The 25,181-nt window shown below is 38.5% G+C and overlaps 2 protein-coding genes and 1 long non-coding RNA gene across 7 annotated transcripts in view; 2 read left to right on the forward strand and 1 right to left on the reverse strand.

Annotated features, from left to right (window-relative positions):
- Positions 1-2,691, reverse strand: part of LOC107704354 (uncharacterized) — a 17,583-nt gene extending 14,892 nt beyond the window's left edge. The window contains exon 1 of the long non-coding RNA XR_001635950.1: positions 2,682-2,691. This is a non-coding gene — a long non-coding RNA (uncharacterized LOC107704354). The remainder of the gene's footprint in view (positions 1-2,681) is intronic.
- LOC107704353 (tyrosine-protein kinase fynb-like) overlaps positions 1-19,780 on the forward strand; it is an 84,801-nt gene extending 65,021 nt beyond the window's left edge. For 2 of the 5 annotated variants that reach the window (XM_016507255.1, XM_016507256.1), the window contains exons 5-13: positions 863-961; positions 2,456-2,559; positions 2,909-3,058; positions 5,992-6,156; positions 11,658-11,837; positions 12,351-12,427; positions 13,458-13,611; positions 14,886-15,017; positions 18,454-19,780. In XM_016507255.1, coding sequence (XP_016362741.1) covers positions 863-961; positions 2,456-2,559; positions 2,909-3,058; positions 5,992-6,156; positions 11,658-11,837; positions 12,351-12,427; positions 13,458-13,611; positions 14,886-15,017; positions 18,454-18,662 — 1,270 coding nt within the window. In that variant the 3' untranslated portion in view covers positions 18,663-19,780. The other 3 variants (XM_016507257.1, XM_016507259.1, XM_016507258.1) reach the window with 3 other exon arrangements.
- Positions 19,781-24,050: 4,270 nt separating this feature from the next.
- Positions 24,051-25,181, forward strand: part of LOC107704352 (NADH dehydrogenase [ubiquinone] 1 alpha subcomplex assembly factor 4-like) — a 7,148-nt gene continuing 6,017 nt past the window's right edge. The window contains exon 1 of the mRNA XM_016507253.1: positions 24,051-24,268. Coding sequence (XP_016362739.1) covers positions 24,109-24,268 — 160 coding nt within the window. The 5' untranslated portion in view covers positions 24,051-24,108. The remainder of the gene's footprint in view (positions 24,269-25,181) is intronic.

A 25,181-nucleotide genomic window follows, 5' to 3' on the forward strand; every position in this document is an offset into this window, starting at 1 on the left:
TGTGTGTGTGTGTGTGTGTGTGTGTGTGTGTGTGTGTGTGTGTCTGGGGCAGTGGACACAATGATTGGGAGAGATGAGAGAGGCTTTTCTTGGAAATGATATTTTGTGTGAATAGGCCAGGCTATTAGAGAGGAAGAGATTGGTTAGTGGAGAGGGGTATTACATGAAGGGCATGTTAAAGAGAATAGAGCATTATTTAATAAAAGTGACATACACAGAAGATGATAGGAAATGATCTCTCCCTTCCTTGTGGTGTTTCTGTTTATTGGTCCATCTAAACAAAGGAACGAAAGAAACTAGTGACACCTGCCTCTGACCTTTCAGTCTTTCACACAATACCTTGTTTCTGTGTGTGTGAAGAGGTAAAACTGTGTATAGGGTGTGTTGAGTTTTACATTGTAGTGAGAACATACTGAAGACGGATGGACAAACGTATGAATGGTTGCTGCTGGATGGATGAATGAACGGAAAGTTGAATGAAGTGAGGTATTGGATGAACATACGGATGGACAGATGCATGGACAAGTCTACCAAGTCTGCTAAAAAAAAATGCTCAAGTTCTGCCATGACAAGAAGAAAACGTGTGTGTTTTTTCTCTGTCTTTGTCTGTTTGTCAGTGAGGGTGATTGGTGGGACGCCCATTGTAGTGAGAACATACTGAAGACGGATGGACAAACGAATGAATGGTTGCTGCTGGATGGATGAATGAACGGAAAGTTGAATGAAGTGAGGTATTGGATGAACATACGGATGGACAGATGCATGGACAAGTCTACCAAGTCTGCTAAAAAAAAATGCTCAAGTTCTGCCATGACAAGAAGAAAACGTGTGTGTTTTTTCTCTGTCTTTGTCTGTTTGTCAGTGAGGGTGATTGGTGGGACGCCCGATCTCTCACTACAGGAGGAACCGGCTACATTCCCAGCAATTATGTCGCCCCCGTGGACTCAATCCAGGCTGAGGAGTAAGTATTGGATGATTTTTATGTGTGTGTGTGTGTGTGTTAATCTGAAATAACTGCCTGTGTTAAGGGTGGGGGTAAAGTGATGTAATTGTAATCACTCCTACTTTAACCCATAGATTTCTCAGCAGGATGCATGACAAACCACGACCCACTCTGAATCCAGATACAGTCGCAGTACAGGGTGGTTCTTGACTGTTATTGCTAAGCAACATTTGTGTTGTGGTCCCACTTTATATTAAGTGTCCCTAATACCTGTGTACTTGCATAGTAACTAGATGTGTACGTTACATGTGTGTAGTTACAGAAATATTACAGCTCTAGATACTATGTACCAATGTGTACTTACACTGTACGTACACATCTAGTTACTATGTAAGTAGTACACAGGTATTAGGGCCACTTAATATAAAGTGGGACCGTGTTGTTGTTTGGGACAAATTACAAAGGCACTTCCCAAAAAGCATAACCATATCTGAAGCCTGAATGTGCGAAAATTAGAAACTGCAGGAAAATGTAATGGAAAAAAAAAAGTTTTATTGTCTATTGTCAGTAGTGTAGAGATGTTTAACACAAAAATCTCACACAGAAATCACTTTCAAATCAAGCAGCTTTCGGTCAGGTGGCAAATTCACATGACCAATGAAAATGAGTGCAATCTGCACTGGAAACTTTTTGGCCCTCATTCAGTACTCCCAAGCAAACTGATTCTTATTAGAATGATTGGATTTTTGATGATTGAATGATTGGATTGGATGCCCAAATAGAAACCAAATGAAATTGCAAAAATATGTTTTAGTCACTCCCCCTCTTTTGTTGTCCTAACAAACATGTAGCCTCACCCAGTGGAAGAGACCACCATTGGTTGGGCTAAATGTTGACATGTCAGACTGAAAACTATTCTTCAGGAAATGTTTTAACACACACACACACACACACACACACAAACATGAAAAAATATGCTTACACAGCTTAAGTTAGTTAAATTTCAATCTTTCAGACACAAATTTAAAACAGAGCAGGAACATTTCTGCTCTGAACGAAACGTTTAATTATGGGGTTTCTCCTGTGATTTTCCTAAGTTACACTATGTATTAATGATATCAGATTTTTTCCGTTTCATTTTCGAAAGCTAGATTAATGTCAGCTGCTGGCTTAGTCTAACATGTGTAACTTTAACCAGAAGGAGATGTTTGAGTGATGCAAGTTTGCAGATGCTTTCGGCATTTTTCTGATGTTATTTGTAAGGCCCCTCAAATTGCATGTTTACATATACAGCTGTAAAAACGTTTCCCAGCCATCCCTTCTTTGTGATCAAGTTTACATATGTTTCTAGATATCGTTGTAATGTTATGACTAACATTAATATGGTACATGTTCAGAAATGCATTCAATCTGTCATATAAACAGACTGATCCAAGCAGGTCTGGTTTAATTAACAGTATCAAGAAAATGCAGACTTGATAAAGGCCTTCTTCCTCTTTCTCTGTCTCTCAGCTGGTATTTTGGAAAGTTGGGCCGTAAGGATGCAGAAAGGCAGCTTCTTTCCACAGGGAACCCGCGTGGCACCTACCTGATCCGTGAGAGTGAAACCACTAAAGGTAATAAACAGCACTTATGGTACTACATCATTAACTGGGTTATACAAAAGATCACTGCACTACACAACAGCATACTATCTACTGTGATTCATGAAGAGTTTAATAATTCTGATTCCAGTTACGATTCTAAGGACAGTTCACCCAGAAATGAAAATCTGTCATCATTTAGCCACCTTTATTTCTTAATGTTGATTTTCATTTTATTTTTTGTCCATACAGTGAAGGTCAGTGGGGTCCTGTGTTGATTTGGACTTTCACTGTATGGCCATAAACAGTTTAAACTACTTAAACTACACTGCACAGTATTAGTGCACTACAACAGCCCTTCTGTTTTGTGTCTGTGTGGCAGGTGCCTTCTCTTTGTCTATCCGTGACTGGGACGATGTGAAGGGGGACCACGTGAAACATTATAAAATCCGTAAACTGGACAGTGGAGGATATTACATCACCACTAGAGCTCAGTTTGAGACCCTTCAACAGCTGGTCCAGCATTACATGGGTAACACGCATAGACACGCTTCTCATTCCACAGACCCAGTGCACAGAACTCTCATATCTCATAGCTGCAGATCTGACATGCAAAGTTATTCAAAGTAATTATAGTTTTAACTTAGCTGTCTGTTAGAGAGGCATGGTTATATCCCATAATGCCATTCACAGTGCTTTTGCAGCTCTCTACAGGAGGCGGCACTGCTCCAGTCAGTCAGAAAACCTCTTCTGAATAGCTGTCTCTCTCTCTCTCTCTCTCTCTCTGTCTCTCTCTGTCTCTCTCAGTAGGATGTAATTTGTCTATGCTCCAGTTAACATATTGACTGTTAATGCATCTAGAATGAGTCATATGGATTTTAGATAGCGTGTGCAGTTTGCTTCTTCCATGACCTCCCATACTGAGCCTAGAGAACAAACATACACACAGATACTCATAATAATACATCATCAGGATGAACTTAACTGTGTGTCAGCGTCAATGTCTGTGTTGATGCTACTCTGAATTGGCCATGTTTGCTTTAGCTTAACACTTTCTCATTGTTGACTGCCTTCACTTTCAGCAGCAGAGCTTTGTGTTTGTCTTTGTAATGCGCCCTGTTACGGCAGTGGTCCAAACCTTAAAGCAATTCCACTGCCTACCCCTGTCCCTCTGGTCTCCTTTCACATTGTATTATTTGGCGCATCTGTATCATAAATGTGAAAAGTAGCGTCAGCTGTTTGCAACTGTAGCTAGGGTGAAAATCAATTCAAGAAATGCATCAGGACTCTTTCTCAAATTATTCTGTATTGATCCACAAAACTATATGATCAGAATGTAAAATGATTAATAATAATGTTTTATTTTTTGAAAAGTCATATGCAGGACAAAATATCACATATACAGATATGTGCCATGCAGTGTTGCAAACAGCTCAGAGGCAGGCGGTGATCATCTGCAGTGGCATATATAGCTTAAAAATGTGCACTTACAAATTCTATTTGCAACAAATTTTAAGGTCGCTTTGATGCGGCTTTTAATTTATACAAAAGCCTCAGAGATCATTATAGGACTGTGCATGCCTATTCTGTTTTTTTATTGGAAACCTATTATAGTGCAGCTTTTCACAGGAGAACCACCAAAGTATCACATGAAACCAAACAGGAGTGAATTACTCACTTAAACTAAAGAAACTAGAATCCATAATCCAATTGAATCAATTGAGCAGTTTAGTCCAAGTCTTCTGAAATGACACAGTTGCGTTATATGGCTGCGTTTACATTGCAACAATGGATATTGACCAGCTTACATCTCCTTTTAAAATTGATCCATATCCGATATCTGCATTTACACTACACTTGGCGAAACGACCCAGGGTAGATGTACTAACAGTTGCCAGGTCTGCGAAACTAAACCAGCTCAACTGCCATTTTTAAAATGATAGAGACAAAATGGAGTACAAAAAAATAAAAACAAAATAAAATAAAACTAGGCCAATTGCATTTTTATGAGGTTTTCCCCTCTGGCGAGGGTCCCCCTACGTCGACATAGCAAGGGGAGAGATCACGTTAACCCATGGACTAAAAAACAAACCACGGTAGCAGTCAAAAATGAGCCCAATTCTGCAGGAAAACCACGGACTTGGTAACACTGCATCCACCTGAGTCACTTTTTGTATGACGTATGCATTGACAGGGGAATATCCGATCTGTCCGCTTATATGGCAGACACAAATGCACATATCTGATTCATATCAAATTTATTTCCACTTATGAATGAGGCCTGAAACTGATCTGAGAATATCCGAATCCATGTGCTTTTTTTACGCTTACATCTTTGTGGGGCATATCCGATCTATGCCACATGGGAAAAAATCATCAGAATTGGATCACTTGAACTATGTAATGTAAATGCAGCATATGATGAAATGTAAATAAACATTGATCATCACACATACATGGAGCACATCAAATATGGCAAACAAGCTCAAATGTGCTTTCTTGACATGCAAGAACCAGTGAGGGTTGTTCTTACATGTCAGGTAAATAATGCTTGAACTTATACTGCATTCTACATGAGACATATCCCAGAAATCATTTTAAAATGGACTTTAAATCAGGGGTGCTCAATCCTGTTCCCGGAGATCTACCTTCCTGCAAAGTTCAGGCCCAACCCTGATCCAACACAACACACCAACTAATAATGATCTTCAGAAGCACTTGCTAATTACAGACAGGTGTGTTTGATCAGGGTTGAAACTGAACTCTGCAGGCAGATAGATAACCAGGAACAGGATTGAGCACCCTTGCTTTAAATCGAAGTGCTTACCAAAAAAAGAGGAGTCCGTACCAAAAACTCTAGTGTGAAAAACCCTCAGTCTAGAGATCCAATGAATCTGATATCATCATCAAACTTTTATTCCCATGTGTGAGAGGGCTCATGATGTTGATGAGGCCGGATTCATGCTCTGGTTCCTCAAGCTCAGAGCAGATGGCACTCAATGACTGATTCCTGAAATGATGCATCTATTGGTGCCAAGTGTTCTGTTATCTTAGCTTTACAGTCCGGAGTAAACATTGCTTTAGTGTTGTTGGAAAATGCCTCACATTAACCCTTTGTTAAATGTCAAAACATGGCAATAGGCATCTCCTACATTATGGCCAATCAATAAGGGGCAAACAGTCCAGACTGAATGTTTGATTGGTAACCATCACTGTTTTTCAATCAGTTACGAGGTTCTAGTTGTTGTTGTTTCTGTTCAAGGTGCCCATAAGTCTTTGTCACAAAGTAAAAGATTCCATTTTGTGTTTCACAAACAAGTGCAGATTCCACTGAAAAAAAACTGCATCATGGCTCACCATTTGCAGGTGAAACTCTGTACTGCTTCCTTCAGTGCTTCTGATGCTTGTCTTTTCTCTCTCTCTGACTTTGTGTGTATCTGTATGTGTCTGTGTGCACACGCTCAGAGCGGGCAGCGGGGCTTTGCTGTCGTTTGGTCGTCCCTTGCCACAAAGGGATGCCAAGGCTCACTGACCTGTCTGTCAAAACCAAAGATGTGTGGGAGATTCCACGGGAGTCACTCCAACTCATAAAGCGCTTGGGCAACGGCCAGTTCGGGGAGGTTTGGATGGGTATGGCCCGTCCCACAGTGCTTAGCAACAGCCAACCAGGAGTACGTTTCCCAAAAGCATAGTTAACCAACTATGGTCGCAAGTACAAATACAGTTCAATGTAAATGACGGAACCTGCAACCACGGTTGCTTTTGGGAAGCGCACCCCAGAGAGAGAGATGGAGTGAGGTCAAAGTGAGAAGGAGGAGTTACTACAAACGTCTGGATATTTAAGCTTATTTGTTTAAACAAATCTTCCAGGTTCAATATGTTAAGCTCTAACAAAAGCATTTGTGGCATGATGATTGCCAAGTCGACCCTTTGACGACTTTTAAAAAACACACTCTTACAGTGGATGTAAACTGGGCCAATGTGTACATCCATTTCTGGAATATTCAGACATCATGAAGTGACCGACCCTCTTAGAACAACAGGACCACCCTCCTTCTCTCTCATTGCATGTTCCCCCGTCGTCCTGGTAGTTAACCCCTCTACTCCTCCCCCTTTATAGAGAGTGCAGATGGTTTGTGCTTTCAATTAACGGGTGTGTGCATGGTATACATCCCTGATACGGTGGGACTTAGCCATGATTCCTGGGAAATCGTCCGCGAGTCTCTGATGCTGGACAGGAAGCTGGGGGCCGGGTGTTTTGCTGATGTTTGGTGTGGTAAGACAGTTGCCTCCTCTCCCATATTCTCTGACCTCCACACAAACTTAGGTTTTAAATGAAGATTTCAGAGAAGCATTTTCATCTAATCCTGTTTGATACAATATTGGTTGCTCCCCTCATTCTTATGACAATGTTCTGACATCCCTCAACCACCTCAATCGCACCTTTATTAAAGGAGCAGTTCAATCAAAAATGCTTTTGATGTTTATGTATGTATTTATTCATTCATTCATTCATTCATCTATTTAATAATTATTTATGTATTTATTAATTTTTTTTTAATCATAGTTTTTTTTTTTTACATACAGTCTATTAATGGTGACCATGGCTTTCAAATTCCTAGTTGTGAGAAAATCGGATGTTGTCAGTATATTAGATCCAGGAATTAGGTCAAAGTAATAGCAGCCTAATAAAGCTGCTGCTGTCTGTGTTAATCAAACAACAAAAGAAAGAGAAAAAACATCTCGGATTACGAATGTAACCATGGTTCCCTGAGAGGGAACGAGACACTACATCCTCTAATAGACACTATAGGGAATGCCATCAACATAACCGGTGTTTGAAGCACGTGTGAAAACTCCATTGCAGCTCCATGCAGCACGTGACGTCATTAGCGGCACACCCGGAAGTATAAGAGGGCGCCTGTAATGCAAGTCATCAACTTCTTTGTCTGAAGGAGACGTGAAACAGGCAGGCCCTAGGCATGGCAAGGGAACACAGTGTCTCGTTCCCTCTCGGGGAACTAGGGCTGTCAAAAAAATGTTTCGAATTTCAAATAAAAATCCACATTTGAATGCAAAATGTTGCATTCAGATTTTAGGTGTGCACCAGGCAGCTTTATCAGTGGCGCACGAGATGCGATGACGATGTAAGTGTCGTTGTATTATAATGTTTTGTTAACCTATCCAGTTGAACCGACTGGATGCGGCGCTGCTGCGTTGTTCATTAAAAATATTGCGGAAAAAGAGAACATCAATAATCAACCTATATTTGGCTAGCAACTATACTCTCATTCTTACTATTAAGTTTTTTAGTATTACTGCGTAATATCATCGCGCCTGCTACACCCATGGTACGGCAGCAAAGTTCCTTGATTATTACGTCGGAATGAGAGTATAGTTCCTAGCCATATCAGCCTAGAAAATCGCAACTTTTCATTTTCCGTCGGCCTTAGTACACGATGTAACTACAGAAGAGTCAAGTTTTAAATAGGAAAAATATAGAAACTCTTTGGTCATTTTTGAGCGAGATGCTAACGGTCTAATCAGATTCAATGATCTATGCTAAGCTGCAGCTAAAAGTGCTACCGCCAGACCCGGAGATCGGCTGAATGGATTCGAAAACGGTAAAACTGTTTAACTCTAGGGGAGTTGGAAAATGAGCCTATTTTCAAAAATAGTGGAGTGTTCCTTTAAGCAGGGACATCCCATTCAACCAAGTTCCTAAAGACAGTGGGCCATCTACTTAAAACCCTAATGCAAGGGAGACAGCCCAAAGCATATGGGATTCCGGGGAACTGCCTGCTTGACATTACCCTGAAATCAGGGAAGGCAGCTTAACGTATCAAAAAGGAACCTCAGGGGGACCGCCTACTTAAAACCCTAGAAAGCGGGGAGGCAGCCCAGCCCTGCTACCAGAAATATTAGGTAGGGAAAGAGCTCACAACTCAGGGGGGAGATCTAGAAGGGAAACTATCCTCAGACAATTACCATCTCTGAAGAGGCTGCTATAGGTGGACCACCTAATTTACTATCTGATACAGGGGAGGCAGCCCGACCTAGGAGACTATACGAGAGCTCAATCCAAGGAACCAAAAAGGGGGACCACCCACTTAAAGCCCCTAGTAAGGGGGGACAGCCCAGCCCATACAAGCAGACCGAAAAGAGGGAACAAGGAACCCTACTTCAATATCCACATACAGTACATAGTGAGGGACATCTCGCTCCTCCTGGGCCAAAGAGCAGCTAGTCAATGGCGGCCACAGGAACGGATCCACGGAGTGCAGTAGCTCAACTCTCTTCCTTCGAGAGAGAGAGTAAACCACCACATCACAAAACACGTGTTTAACTCCCTCGAGAGATAAGCGTGCTTAGTACAAGCATCATTATAATCCCCTCGAGAGCCGGACGTGCTTGTGCAAACGCTGACTACTATCCCTCGGGAGAGAACAGAAAAGAAAAGATGCTAGATTCCCTCGAGAATCAAGCCAGAGCAGAATCCACTGTCGCGAATGCATCGCTATGAGTCTGTTCAATTCCCACAAGAGGCGAATGCGCTTCTTACCAGGCTTCTTACCAGGTTTCTTACCTTCCCTCTAAGTAGTCCTGCGAATGCATACAATGAGCACATCCCGCTTCCTCGTGAGTCAAACGAGTGCATTCAACTCCCTCGAGAGCTGAATGAGCGTGCTTCCCGCCCATACACACGACATATGAGTTGCATGAATCCGCAGGTATCAAGAAAAGCCTCTCAAAGAGCGTATTCAGTTTTCTCAAAAACCAAACGTACACTCTCCTCACTCATGCACAAAATACATCAGTCATGCATGTCCTCAGGTCCTCAAACGGAGGCACGCACTACCTGAAATGTTTTGCTGAGTGTTTCCTACGCGTACACAAACAAACGGCTCCTGAAGACAAAAGAAGCTGATGAGGTGCATTACAGGCGCCCTCTTATACTTATACTTCCGCTAATGACATGATGGGCTGCACGGTCCAATGCATTTGGAGTGTTTTCACACATGCTTCAGACACCGGTCATGCTGATGGCATTCCCCATAATGTCCACTAGAGGGCGCAGTGTGAGTTCCCATGAAGGGGAACCACTCACTGCTCTCAACCAAATACTTTTTCTAGCTTTAAGAAAAATCAATGTATATTTCATTGTCATTTTTTGTATTTTACATTTGATTACTTTATTCAATTTCAGTACATTTCTCACCTGAATAGCCTAATGTCAGATAGACTTACCGGAAACATTTAAAGCACTATGTACTTAATTTTGTATATTTGTTCTGATGTATTTATTTGTTCTATTGCTTGTAATTTTTTTTTGTTCTGTTTTTATTTGTCTTCAATAAGCTTGAAAACTTTTTACTTATATTAGTTGTAGTGCCTACTAGTTCTTACTGCTCAATAACTTGCAAAATAGTCTTGAAAACAACATGAACAAACATGATAAGGTTGTAAGTCTCTAAAAATAAAAGTTACATCACCCGCCCCTAATTATTATGTTGAATAATGACTTGGTCTGTTCAAACTAAAAGTTAGAAGACTTGAAGTCGTTTGGATTACTTTTATGGTTCTTTTTGGTTTTTTTTTTTTATCCTGTCTGAAATTTGATAGTCATGGTTACTATGAACTGCTGTAAAAGAGCAGTTTGAATATTCTTCTAAAATTATCTTATTTCATACATGTGACGAGGGTGAGCAAACAATGCATGTTTTCATTTTCGGGTGAACTATTTCTTTAACATGTATTAATTAATTAGTCATCATGCATCAAGTATTTTAGTCTTACCCCTTTATTATGGACTGCAAACCATTTATTTTTACCCATACCACACGCAAGGATTAGATGAATATCTGAAAAATAATAAAAAATAATTTTAATAACTTTATTATTAAATAATAATAATAATAATGAAAAAACTATTAAATTAGATTTTTCACAGGAACAAACTTTACTTGACAGACAAACTAGAGATCATTTGTGCACGCACATTTTACACATTCTGATTTGTTTTGATCATTATTGTAAGAGCTTCAGTGAGTCTCTATCATGTCAATGAATGGAGGTATAAGAATATGAACAGTATCAAGTGGAGTCATGGGTGTTTTTGTTTACTATTCAACACATCTAGTAATCACAAGCAATCTTATTCAAGCTAAGTGTGCTTGTGTACTCATCTCTCACTTTTCCCCATACTTCCCTGAATCTGCCTATTATAATTATTGCCTTTAGGACACTGCTGGTATTAATGAACAGAGGCACACAGATCAGTGTGTGTGTGTGTGTGTGTGTGGATTTTAAAAACCAGGTACCACATCTGATGTAACCATTTGAGTACCACCTTGACATCGCCTGTAAGTAAACATGAGATGATGTTTGTAACATTTTCTTCTGTGATCTGAAGTATTTCAGTTTGAAACAAGATATTCAGTATGTAAAGCACTTGTAAAACTCATCACCATCTGCCATTGGTCAGATTGTCCAGCCCAAAACTCTTGTCATTGGTTGAGCCAGTTGTCTCTATTAATCTGGGATAGGAGAAGGTATTTTTAATATCCGGTAAATTACAAACTTCAAATGATCAGAATATCCACCATCGCAGTGTCATTTAAAGGCAAGCAGATTCCAGTGCTGTGGATTTAACAAAGTTGTTTTTTTTCTGTCTGTTGAAATTCCTTACTATGTGCTGAAGAAAATCAGCTACAAATCACAAGTACAATGTAGTTTAAAAAATAAAAATATATAAACCTTTGTTGCAAAGTAAAAATATCTAAACATACTAAAAATATATTTTAGATTGCATAAGAAGCCATGCAGTCGAGCACACATTCAACAAATTGCTTTCAGCACAACTTTGTGTTGATCCGCATAATTTTTTATTTAATAGTACTAAAACAATCCAGGAAGTGAATACAAATAAGCAGTGCTATAAATGGGTGCAATTAATTCATAGTGAATTCCCCATGAGTGTACTTGTGTGATAATGGCTGCTTGCAAATTAATTTTGCATGAACATGGGGGCGGAACTTTTTTGGGGGTGCATGAAAGTCATTTTGTGGCATGCTATTCGGCTAGGAGCTTTGTGCAGTTGCATTGACTCTCTGTCGTGTGGTTTCTGTCAGGCACGTGGAATGGCAACACCAAAGTGGCTGTGAAGACCCTCAAGCCGGGAACCATGTCTCCAGAGTCCTTCCTGGAGGAAGCGCAGATCATGAAGAAATTACGACATGATAAACTAGTGCAGCTCTATGCTGTCGTTTCTGAGGAGCCCATCTATATCGTCACTGAGTATATGGGGAAAGGTCAGCAGTCGTTCTCATAGTAAAAGTTGAAGAGAATGAGTTAACTAGAGGACAGACATTGAATGTATCTATTTTAGCAACACTGATGGGTTTTGTAGGCCTGACTGAAGAAGAAAAAAATTGAAGGTTGATGTTCTAACCTTAGAAATTGTCACTTGAGGACTCAAAACACTGCTTTATTGGACAGGAGGATAAAGAAATTATAGTGGGCTAAATTTAATTTGAAGAGCTGTAATGGAGGAAGCAGACATTTAACCTAATACTGCAAAAAAAACCTAATAGACAGTGGAGGGAAAATTCCTGAACTCTACACATGTTATTCAGCATCAAAACATAATTTAGTCATGATCATAATCCACCCTCTCTTAGACGTAACCCAAAGTAGTAGTCCCCAAAAACTAAAACGAAAGTCCATTTATTTACATTTAAGTTTAAACAGGCTGTTTTGTGTAGCAGCAGCATGTGTCTTGTATCGATGAAGCTAACATGTGTACTGTATGTTATATGTTTTAGGAAGCCTTCTAGATTTCCTGAAGGACGGGGAGGGACGGGCACTCAAGCTGCCCAACCTCGTCGACATGGCGGCCCAGGTACAGAAACATCACTTAAACCTGTTCTACAATGCTCCCAGAAAATATTTAGACACTAAAGCCACACTTAAAAATCCATGTCTGTAATTGCATTAGATGTGAAAAAAGCAAAGCATCATTTATTTCAAAGAAAGATATGAATCAATTCAGAAAGAGACATTTTCTTACTCATCACTGTGCTTTAAATGAAGCAAAAATAGCTACACTACTTAAAATAGTTTTTGGGGCCACTGTAGATCAATGATGTAACAAATACAGCAGGATGAAAATAACCCTGCTTTAGTTCACTCAGTCTGAAAAGAATCCGTTCAGGCCCCTGTTGTGTGCATGAAGTTATATTACTTTACTGTATCATGCTGTATCAGCACTGTAACAACCAGAAGGCAATATTTCTTTGTTTGGCCTAAAGTAACCTCAGCACTATTCCTTAAAGGGGTCATATGACGTTGCTAAAAAAGAACATTATTGCTGAATTCACCAGAACACCGGCATTGTAGGCTACTCCCCCAGGAAACAGTCCTCGTCCTCCGTAAAATGCGTTGCACACATCTGAATATTTGGGCTGAACTGTTCTGGAACAGTGTTTTAAATGCAACTTAACCACTGATTTCTAGTCGTGTCCTCTTTTGGAAGGCCAAACAAAGTAGTTTCGCTTTCACAACGAAACACACTGCGTTTCTGCGACATGGTGGCGGCAGCAGCAACAATACTACAGCGAGAATAAAAGTTACGCCTTCTTTCTTTGCGTAAACATTTGGGCGGCGTTATGCAAATCTTCCCACATCGTGACATAGACATGTGGGGGCGTGTTAGAACGAGGCGTTTTAGGGGGGCGTGGCAGAGTCTTAACTTTTATAAAGAATATCTCTTTGGGTTTGAGACTTTAGTCTTTGCAACTTTAGGGATCTTATGTATTCACGAACAGCTTGTAACACTCCAAAGAGAAAGGAAAACTTGAAATCGCATCATATGACCCCTTTAAGGTTTGACTTTGCTCAGCACATTTCAGTGTAAGCGTTTGTGTGTGCAGGTGGCTGCAGGCATGGCCTACATCGAGCGGATGAACTACATTCACAGAGATTTGCGCTCTGCTAACATTCTGGTTGGTGATAACCTGGTGTGTAAGATCGCTGACTTTGGCCTGGCCAGACTCATTGAAGACAATGAGTACACTGCCCGACAAGGTAAGAAACATTTGCTACCAAGCACATTTATTCTTCCACAGACCGTCTGGACACAAACATATACGTATTGTTTGGGATGCTGGTCCCCCAGCATGGCATGCTAAAGAAATAGTTTAGTTATGTTGTTCTAAAAGTCAATCATTTTTCAGTGGAACACAAAAGTAGAATTTGTCTGAAGATGTTATTTACAGTATTCTAAATAGTGATGCACAGAAATTAATTTTTACCAAAACTCAGAAACCGACATTTACCTGAAAACCTTCTTTTTTTAATAATCAGTTATTAAATCTGTTTAATAACACTCAAGTAAAAAACTGCTGCTACATATGCAGCATTAAATGAATGAAATGAAATACAAAAGATTAGGATGAGTGTTAGATGGCTGCCCAGTAGTGAATGTTAATGACTGAAAAAGGTTTCAAATCCTGAAGCATACTTTTATTTAAGAAAACAAGGAAATAGTGCTGTGTTCTAGTCCATGTATATATGCTCCACATTTTATTTTGTGATTTGAATAACTTTCCTCCCACATTTTTGGTCTCTAGCAGATAAAAAGACTTTTCTTATTGACTGACTGCTTATCCTGTGTCTGTGGTGCAGAGAGAGATACAGTAGCAGCCAAAGAGGTTGCAGCAGGCAGAGGGAGCTGCTTGGAAAAAGTTAGCTCAAACTGTCTTGAATATGAAATTCTGCCTCCAAACTGCCTGTATTGTTTGTGCCAGAATCCGCCACTTCTGAAAGCAAATCATTTCCCAGTTGATTTACAGGTTCATTCATTTTATACAGCAAAGGAGTTACATCTCACATGGAAAGATAGCATTTTGAGAGACAGCGAGAGATTTGATTTTACAGATTGAGATTTGATTGGATCATGAAAAGTGAACTGATATTATTGGTCAACACACCGCACTGGTTACATCAACAGAAAAGTAAAGTCATTTCAGAAGAGCAGCAAATTATTAAGTCTAGGTGAAAGATTGTGTATACAGGTTGTTTTAGAATAATGTGTGTGTGTGTCAAGATATGAATTAAGAAAATAAATGTAAAGTCAGAGCAGTGGCTTGTGGGAGGAGCTCTCACATATAGCTCAGCTATAATAATCTTGTCTCGGATTATTTCCTGTCTCTCATCCTACTGTCCTGTCCATTAAAGGTGAAAGAAGTGTAAAAAGTATATTTTGATTTCATGATTTCAGAGATTTCATTGTTGGTAGCTGACTTTAATACAAGACAGTCCAGTGCATTTTTATTTTAATACATCTCTTTCTTTCTCAGGGGCAAAATTCCCTATTAAGTGGACGGCTCCTGAAGCAGCTCTGTATGGGAAGTTCACCATTAAATCCGATGTTTGGTCTTTTGGAATCCTGCTTACGGAGCTGGTCACTAAAGGCAGAGTTCCATATCCAGGTAAATCTTAAAAAGGCTGCATTGGGTGATCACTAGATGTATTGTAAAATTACTATTGTGATTAAAAAATAATAATAATAAACTAAAAAAAGCCAACACTATATTGCCTGTCTTTTATAGAAAGTTTGTGATATTTAATCATTTTACATCATATTTCATCTTAAAACCAAAAGGCTTGTCTAAACATTTAAAGTTGACAGTTTATGCTGTCACATAACCTAATTTCTGAGAGGCATGTCTAGTCTCGGATTTTATTTTTCCATTTGATTTCAAACTGACTCTGCTTTTTCCACACCTTCAAGTTTTTTGTTTTTTTTTTTGTTAAATAGTCATGTTGGCAAGTTTTGGAAATACAGTGTGTTGGTAATTAGATCAAGTAACCGGAACAAGTCAATATCAGTATAAATCTGTGTAAAATCTCAAATGAAGTCTGATACATGGTGAATTACTATAGATCTGCACAATTCTAGAAAAACACTTCCAAATGCCATTGTATTGCATCATCCACAGAGGTTTGCAGGCGTTTCTCTCTCAGTGTTGTTGAAATGTGGTCATGTCCCTCATGATGATGATTAATTCTCTGGCTTCATGAGTGCAGTTCTGTTCCAAGATCCCTAGTATTTAGAAGCAGGTCTTATTGTCCTGCCACCCAAAGCTTCAAAAACGGTGATCAGATATCGCCTGGTTTGATTGACAGATTAATAGTCTGTTTTTTATCTCCCCAATCATCATTGCAAAATGTACTTTGCAACATGAGTTCAAGGATCTGTTTATTAGTGCTTCTGGTTCAAAAGTGACTACATTTATGTATGAAAATACATCTTTCCGAAAACAGCTTTGTAACGAAAAACTTGCTGTGCTGTGCAAATTAGAGATGATGTAGGCCAATTGGAAGACAACTATTCAGACATCAGCGCATACAGATAAAGCTCTGTTTATTTGAGCATCCCAACTAGCTCACCATAGCAACGCTGACTAGCTCAGCATAACAACAGTATGAGTTTGGGCAGAACTAACTAATGAGGCAGTGTTTGAGAAAAGAGTTTAATTTATTGCATTTAAAATGTTATCAGTTCTATTTGGTGCATGGAAATTACACACAGCTTTAAATGGTTAAATGGTCTTAAGAGGGTCAGATGTCCATATGTGTCTTCAGTTTCAGTGGTGGACGAAGTAAAAGTGCAGACGCTCTAGTAAATTATTACTCCAAATAAAAATACCCCTTTTAAATTTTTCTCGAGTAAAATTACAAAAGTACTTGATTTTTAATGGAAGTATTTTAAAGGGGTCCTATTATGCTTTTTCACTTTTTTAATTTTAGTCAGTGTGTAGTGTGTATGTTTGGGCATAAAAAAGATCTAGAAAGTTACAAATCTCAAAGTCCACTCCAAAGGGAGATATTTCGTTTTTTAAAAATCCCTTTTCAAGAACTACAACGCATAATAGGACCCCTTTAAAAGTAAAAGCACTGATCGATGAGCCATGTGTATTATTTATTCTAGCCTGCACAGGTCAGTAAGCACGATTAGTGCAGACTTTTAATATGTATTGATCTGCAAATAAGGCCATTTTATTTTATTTTATTACCAAAAATTGATCAAAACATTAAACTTCAGTATACTAAAATATCAATTCAAGTTCTGAAAATTCAAGTGTAGAAATAAGTGAAAATGACCAAATATACCATAGAGTATTTTTTAATTGAAGAAAAACAAAATGTGTGTAAAAAGGGGGACCGCATACAATATACAGTCACTTGAGGAAAAGTGTGTTAATATTTTTAAAAGAACACTTTGCAGACATACTAGTTTTGTATCATTTAAAACTGCTACGGCAGCAGCGAAGATGCATGTGCATTAATTTGCATTATTTTAACTTTATTTACAGTTTTTACCTAAAGTAGCCTTCCCCGAACAGAAGGTGACACACAAATGTAGATATTTCATACAATGGGCTTAAACAGCTTGTCCTTTTACAGCAGATGTAGGTCACAATAACTAACAGTCATGGCCTAAATATGATTTTCATTTACTATCAGTACTAAAATTCTGCATTAGTACCTCCGAGGATCTCCCGTTTCCTAGTTCATTTTGAGTTAGACATGAAGACTCACTCTGACCGGATAATTGAATCAGTGATTAATTGACTCGGTCGGATCAGTCCACTTTGTGAATGAATCCTTCAGTCAGAGATTGCCTTAATATTATTATTATTCAGTGCGACTTGTGAACCGAATCAGCTCGTTCACAAATCAGACACTGCTCGGAGCGGATGTTGATTTCTTTGGTTCAAAATAATGAGGAACATCAAGTTTTTATGAAATGCAGTGGAGTAAAAAAAGTACAATATTATGCATTGGAATGTAGTGAAGAAAAATTGAAAGTTTTCTCAAAATACTGAAATACAGATACTTGAAAATGTACTTTAGTACAATAAAAATACTTTGTTACTGTCCACCAATATATATATATATATATATATATTAATTGCAGAATAATAATAATAATAATCAGGTCACACTTTAGTTTGGGTACCACTTCTCACTATAAACTATTAACTACATCTTTTTCCACAATAAACTAAAAATTTGCTGCTTATTAATAATAGTTAGTAAGGTAGTTGTTAAGGCATTAATATGTGCTTTATAAGTACTAATAAACAGCCAATATGCTAGTAATATGCATGCTAATAAGCAACTAGTTAATAGTGAGAATTGGTCCCTAAACTAAAGTGTTACCAATAATTTTCTTTATCAATTTTTGTCTTGTTTTCCAGAAATTACACACTTTAGCATTTTGTTTACATGTGAGTGAGAAACCTTGGGGTTTCCAAAAGAAGAAAGATAACTTAAAACAGTCCATTGTTCATGATATTCGTTTAGCTAAAGTTAAAGGTGCAATAGGTGATTGTCTTCAGAAACATTTTTTGTACCTTTCCTACCTGCCTGTCAACGTATGTATTAGTATGTATGTATGTACTGTTCGTGCAGACAGGATACGTCATCAGCGCATTCACGCACGCTGTGCAGACAGAGCAAGGATGGCAGACGCTGTAGCCTATTGTAGTAATGTTGTCTCTGGTATTCTGGTCTGTGAGCGTATGTGCGTTCAGGGGGCGTGGCTTTGGACAACGATTGCAGGGAGGGTGGGACATTCACTTTCAGTGCTATCAGGCTAAAGTTAGCATTTTCCCAGATCTCCTACTGCACCTTTAACTTCAACTGATTTTTATTTCCGTTTTAGTAATTTTAGTAGTTCAACTTTCAGGCTAAAGTTAGCATTTTCCAAGATCTCCTACTGCACGTTTAAAGTTAGGCAAGTGAGTTTTATCAAGTTTGGACAGTGGACCTTGAGGGCCAGAATTGAGAGCCTGCTTTAAGAAACTGCTTTATAGCTTTAATCTCTAATAAGATTACCTCTCATGTCATTTTGGCTAGGGATGAATAACAGAGAGGTACTGGAACAAGTGGAGCGTGGCTACCGGATGCCGAGTCCCCAGGACTGCCCGAGCTCTCTTCACGAGCTGATGGTTCAGTGCTGGAAGAAGGACGCAGAAGAGCGGCCCACTTTCGAGTACCTGCAGGCCTTCCTTGAGGATTACTTCACCGCAACCGAACCTCAATATCAGCCCGGAGACAACCTCTAAACCCAGCCTCCTGGGCTCACCCTGACCTCTTCCTCCCTGGGCCGTCCCAAGTGGCCTCGACTCCATCCTGACTGGAGGCATGTACAGCTTCATGAGTTCACCTAAGCTCCTGTTACTCCCCTGCGGCTCCATGCCCTACTCGCCCGAAGACTGAACCGTTTGCACAGACTTTCACTTGAGAGGTGTACACATGAGCGAGCTGGGGAGGCAAACGGGGAATTGTGGGTAAAGCTGGAAGGGGGAAGATGTGGAAAGGCTTTTGTTCAGAGTTGTGGCCATAACCATTATAATGATAAGAAATGATGCCTGTATTCAGTGTAAATACGAGATGCTTGTTTATGTTTGATTTTTTTTTTTTTGTTTGTTTCTTTTCATTCATGTTTTTTGTTTTGTTAAACCCCCGCTCATCTTTTTGTGCTGCTTCGCAAAGTAGCAATTTTGGTCGCGTCGAGGAACCCGTTCTTCATGAAGGATAAAGCAGACATCTATGAAGGGTTTAGGTGTGTGTCAGTGCATAAAACTCTTGTAATATTTGAGTTTTGAGAATGTTTGTGGTTTATTCATTCTCTCCTCTTCTGATGAGATCATGTTCCAGATGGAGGAATAAAGATTCAGTCTTTATTATTCTAGTGGTTTTAAAATATCTCGACCTTCAAGGGAAATTGATTTGTCATATTTTCTTGAACTTATTTATTTTTTATTTTACAGTGCACAAGATACTAAATTGAGTTGACATTTTGTTAATCTCTGAGAATTGTGCCCTCTCCAAGTTATTAGATGTTAACCTAATGTAACAAAAAATTATTTTACACATAATGTACATTCTTGTATTTCTAGCCAAATGTTAAAGACTGCCATATGTCAGTATATCTCCACAAACAAAATGCATTGTGTTTAGTTTTCCAGCTACCAGGTATTTTTGAGTGTGGATGTTTTCTCTCTCTCTCTCTCTCTCTCTCTCATCAGAACCTCTTTAAAACCCCTCACCAACATTTCATTTGGTTTAACAGTATCGTAAGTGTCAGTAATCACCTCAAAATAGCCATTCCCATTTTTTTAACATGCCATTTTGTTAACATTTCCCATTTGGAAATAAAAATACAATATTTTACACTCTTTACAAGCTTTACTCTTTCTTATTCCTAATGAAATCCCTCTTTAAAAGTTATGGTGGTTTTTACACTGCACATGTAAGCAGTGCGTATTTATTTCTCCATCCATTTTAACAGGTTTCAGCATTCACAATATGCCCCTAAGCAAGTAAAATTTCTGTGTTGAGCTTATTTTTGCCATTGGTAGTGTACTGAACGAATAAATAATATTTATCAAGGCTTTTGCAATACAGCTGTTATAAAAAAATCTATATAAAATAGTGCCCAAAGGTAAGAAAAGAGACAAACGTAGTATTAACATTAGCATAGATGCTACTCTACGCTGGTTATGAAATACACAAAATAACTGACTAAAGGTGTGTTTACATTTACCATTGCTTGGTGAAAGAAAGACTGGGTGTGGCTATAAAAGGTAACACCTTATTTTATAGTGTTTTTGGTACATGTTCTTATTAACAGTAAATTATGCACAGTTACGCGCAACTACAGTGCCTTGCGAAAGTATTCATACCCCTTCATTTTTTTCACCTTTTGTTATGTTGCTGCCTTATGTTAAACTCATTTAAATTTATTTTTTCCCACATCAATCTACACTCAACACACCATAATGACAAAGCAAAAACAGAATTGTCAAAACTTCATAAATATATTAAAAATGTTTTAAAAATCTGAAATAAGTACATTGCATAAGTATATGAATAGATGTTAAATACCTGTTTTTTTGCTTTGCCATTATGGTGTATGGAGTGTAGATTGATGTGGGGAAAAAAGTAATTTAAAGCATTTTAACATAAGGCAGCAACATAACAAAATGTGAAAAAAAAAATAAAATGAAGGGGTATGAATACTTTTGTTAATTATCGGACCAAAAACCTCTGCATGTAATAACCTAGAACATTGTCTAACACTTGATGGCTGCTCTGTTAATTCTTCGTCATCAGTTAGGAACCGAGGTGTGCTGTTTGATAGCAATCTTTCCTTTGAAAATCGTGTTTCTAGCATTTGTAAAACCGCATTTTTCCATCTTAAAAATATATCTGAATTACGACCTATGCTCTCAATGTCAAATGCAGAAACGTTAATTCATGCGTTTATGACCTCAAGGTTAGATTATTGTAATACTTTATTGTGCGGTTGCTCTGCGCTCTTAATAAACAAACTCCAGCTGGTCTAAAATGCAGCAACTAGAGTTCTTACTAGAACCAGGAAATACGAACATATTAGCCCGGTTCGGTCAACTCTGCACTGGCTCCCTATTGAACAACGAATACATTTTAAAATCTTGCTAATTACTTATAAAGCCCTGAAAGGTTTAGTTCCTCAATAATACTTGAGCGAGCTCATATCGCATTATATTCCTTCACGTCCACTGCAAACTAGGAACCAGACAAGTCCTCTGCACAATCTGACATGCGTTGCAGCCTGGAATTAAACCGCGCCATGCTGGTTTCGTCTGGCCAGAGGAGAACTGGTCCCCCGACTGAGCCTGTTTTCCCCCCAAGGTTTTTTTCTCCATTTCTGTCACTGATGGAGTTTTGGTTTCTTGCCACTGTCGCCTTTGTCTTGCATAGTTGGGGACACAATTTCTGGCAACACTGTTGCCTCGACTGCACAGACACTATTCGATCTGAACTGAGCTGAATGATGACATCACTGAATCAACAATGAACTGACTTTAACTGAAAAATCAGCACGTTTTTTTTTTTTTGTTTAACACTGTAAAGCTGCTTTGACACAATCTGTATTGTATAAAGCGCTATATAAATAAAGGTGACTTGACTCTACTGCAGCCACAGTGCTGTTCATGTTGGTGATTGGGGGGAGTGCAGGGGGGGCCACAATAATCTCCACTGTTTTGAGCGTGTTCAGCTCCAGGTTGTTACGACTACCAGAAATCTGATGATCCATTGACAGATAGAGCTAGGAACAGAGAGCTGGGTTAGTTTGGTCTGGAGGAGTGCTGGGATGATTGTATTGAAAGCCGAACTGAAGTCCACAAACAGGATCCTCACATGGTTTGTCTAGATGTTGTAGGATATAATGCAGTCCCATGTTCACCGCATCATCCACAGACCTTCATTTGTGTGCGTCATCCGTGATGGAGCTGAACAAATCTTCACCACTGACTATGGAAACAAACATAAAAATTAAAGTAATTAAACAGTCTTTAAAATTCATCCAAATGAATCCTGAGAGCTGGAGAAATAGGATCACAAGACTGCGTTCACTCAAATATACAATGCTAGTCTTACAGTACACTCAAGAAAAATTGTTCTAAACGTAACAATAGCAGAACCCTTTTTATAAGGTTCCATAAAGAACCTTGCTTTGAAAGTGCTATACAGTATATAGGACTTTAATGGTGTAATAAAAAACCTTTTTAAGAATAATTTATTTTCATTATTATTAGTTAGTTTTTTTCATATTTTTTATTAATATTGTTCCCCTCTGCCTGCCTGTTATTATTGACATGGGGAATTGTAGCAAAAATTACAGAGCTCTAACAACTGTTGTTAGCTGAATAAATTAATAAATGATAACTGACACTGAACATGAATAAACACAAAATAGATGCAATGAAGACAATGCAATCAAGTTCCAGAAAAGTATCTTCACAGTCCTCTATGATGCCAGTTTCTCTCTGCATATTATGAGGTTGTGGGGTCTGACAGCATCTGGGCAGAAACATACACAAATATGTTTAGAGTTACAATGTGTCTCTTCCATTTGTTTAAAACAGTTATGTTTATGAAGGCCCGGAGTAGCTTTCACAATGTTGAAAAGAAAAGGTGATGTGTGTGTGTGTGTGTGTGTGTGTGTGTGTGTGTGTGTGAATGGGCATGCCTAAACCCAAGTAATAATTTAAATCTAACCATATGGATTCTAAATTCAATATCCTTGTTGCTTTAGTGGAGAAGAGAGAAGTATCCTCGACTGAACAGAGCATGATTGGTAGGAAATCAGTTACAGTTCAGTTAAATAGACATTTTAAGAAAGAAATCATTTACCTGTTGAGTGTGTTGACAGTCTGTGTAATTGTATAGCTGAGCTCCAGAAAATTCAATACTGAGGTGGTTTTAGTTACAGATTACATAAAGAACCATTTCAGCACAAAAGGGTTCTTCAGGACAATTATTATGGTTCTAAATAGAACTGTTACTGTGTGTGAAGAACCATACTTTTTTTTTATATGACACAAATGCACAAAACCATTGCAAAACAAACAACAGAGAAACGGTTAATCTGGAAGTCACCTGAATGCTTCTGAGACCTGAACACTAATTAAAACTTAACTACACACAAGATTCCCAAAGTTTCTCTACATTTTTCATCAAGCAATTTTTATATAGGTCTTACACTTTGATAACGCATATTGTAAAGCATTGTTTCTTAATATTCAACGTTTGTGTCAAGGCCAGAGTGATATGTATGGAAGCCCGTTTCCGCCACTGAATAAAAAATTTAAAAAAAGGTAATTGCGACTTTTTATCAAACAATTCGGACTTTTTTTCACAGAATTGCGTGATATAAACTTGCAATTGCGAGTTATAAAGTCAGAATTGCGTGATATAAACTCGCAATTGCGAGTTAAAGTCCAATTTTGAGGGGGGGGAAAGACTGTTATGTTCTCAGAATTGCGAGTTTATATCTCACAATTCTGACTTCATAACTCGCAATTGCAAGTTTATAGCACGCAATTCTGTGAAAAAAAAGTCCGAATTGTGAGATAAAACGTTGCAATTACCTCTTTTATTTTTTATTCAGTGGCGGAAACGGGCTTCCATGGATATGTGAGATCTAGTTCATTCAGTAATTATTCAAACTATCCACCTTTTTCTTGTCGTAACAATGGGCGCGGCCATTTGTAAATTCTATGGGTATGGCTTCCGGTCTCATCTGCGTCCACTCCGTTTAGCTATTTTTAGCTGAACAAAACAGTTCGTTTTGCTGCTTGATATTGAAAGTTGGTGTGGCTTATCATATCATTTTAATGTATTATCTTAATTATGAACACACTGGTTTGTAGTGCAAACAGTTTTACCGTTTACTGCACGTTGTATTCTCCTCGCTATTTACCGCGGCTAATGAACCGGAAGTCTCACCCATAGGCTTACTTCCGCGTTGAAGAAAAAGGTAAATATATGTTTATTTTTTCTTTTATTTTTATTTGGTGTCTTATATGTTGTTTTATACATGTCATATTTGTACTTATACAAAACGTTTATTATATTTTTAGAAACAAAACAAAACTTGGTGTGCCGACCGGAGAATCAGCCCGTCGGGGGCAGTAATGAGCGCTCAATGCCTTTAGTACAGTGACAAGAAGAAGACGAATGTCCTCTGTAGAGATTGCAAACATGGGCTCGAGGGTAACACGCCTGATCCGAAACTTTAATGTAGAGAATCGCGCTCATCGAGAAATAAGCAAGACAAAACCTAAAACTGCACCACGACATCCATCATCGAGCGGGTTTCCACAAGAAGACATCGCGGGTGAGAAAGCGTGTTAGAGCAAGCTGGATTACTATCTCTGCTCATATAACTGTTTGTATTGGTGAAGGATCATGATTCATGCCCAATGTCTTTTAGAATATAACCTGTGTGAATATGATTTATCACCGCGGTGACGGAAATTACATAACCGCTCAGAGTGTCAAACAGATTTTGTTGTATAACTTAGCATTTAAAGTTGTGCTCAGTGGCGTACCGCACATCAGTGGGGCCCCTCCCACCAGCAGCGATGCCATCTATGAACATTTATTGTGCACCTGCTGCAACATACTACTGAGTCCTCTCCCCTCAATTATCATCAGTAATGAATGTGGTGAATTATCATCGCATTGATGCATTTGACGCTATTATTGGATATAGGCTTTATAATGTGCGTATTTGAAATCGCTTTTTAGTCGGACTGAAATCCCTGCAGAAATAAATATTTTTTAGTCTATGAACGTGGAGGCAAAAGTGCCGCTGTTCCGATTTGATTGCAGGGCTGTAAGTTAACTTTTTTTTTCACATAGCATTGGTGCTACAGAGGTTGAAAGTTTTGTAGCACAGGCCAAAAAGTTGTAGCACAAGTATAAAATGTCTGTTATCATGTCTGAAAACAAACACAAGTAATGGAGTTCATCACTTAAACATCAAGAGCAGTGAGTGATTTTTTTTCTGTGTTTTGTTGTTTTATTAAGATTAAAAGATCATCTGTCTTTCAATAGTGTTTCATTTTGATATCATCATTTACTCCCAAGTTGTTTTAAACCTGAATTAATTTATTTCATCTGTTGAACATAAAAGTTATTTTTGAAGAATGTGGGTAACCAAGCAGTTGCTGGTATTTTTTTTCCTACTGTAAAAGTCAGTGTGGACCAGCTACTGTTTAGTTACTCACATTCTTCAAAATATCTTC

The sequence above is a fragment of the Sinocyclocheilus anshuiensis genome, unplaced genomic scaffold (genome assembly GCF_001515605.1).
Source record: "Sinocyclocheilus anshuiensis isolate Anshui unplaced genomic scaffold, SAMN03320099.WGS_v1.1 scaffold1898, whole genome shotgun sequence".
NCBI lineage: Eukaryota > Metazoa > Chordata > Actinopteri > Cypriniformes > Cyprinidae > Sinocyclocheilus > Sinocyclocheilus anshuiensis.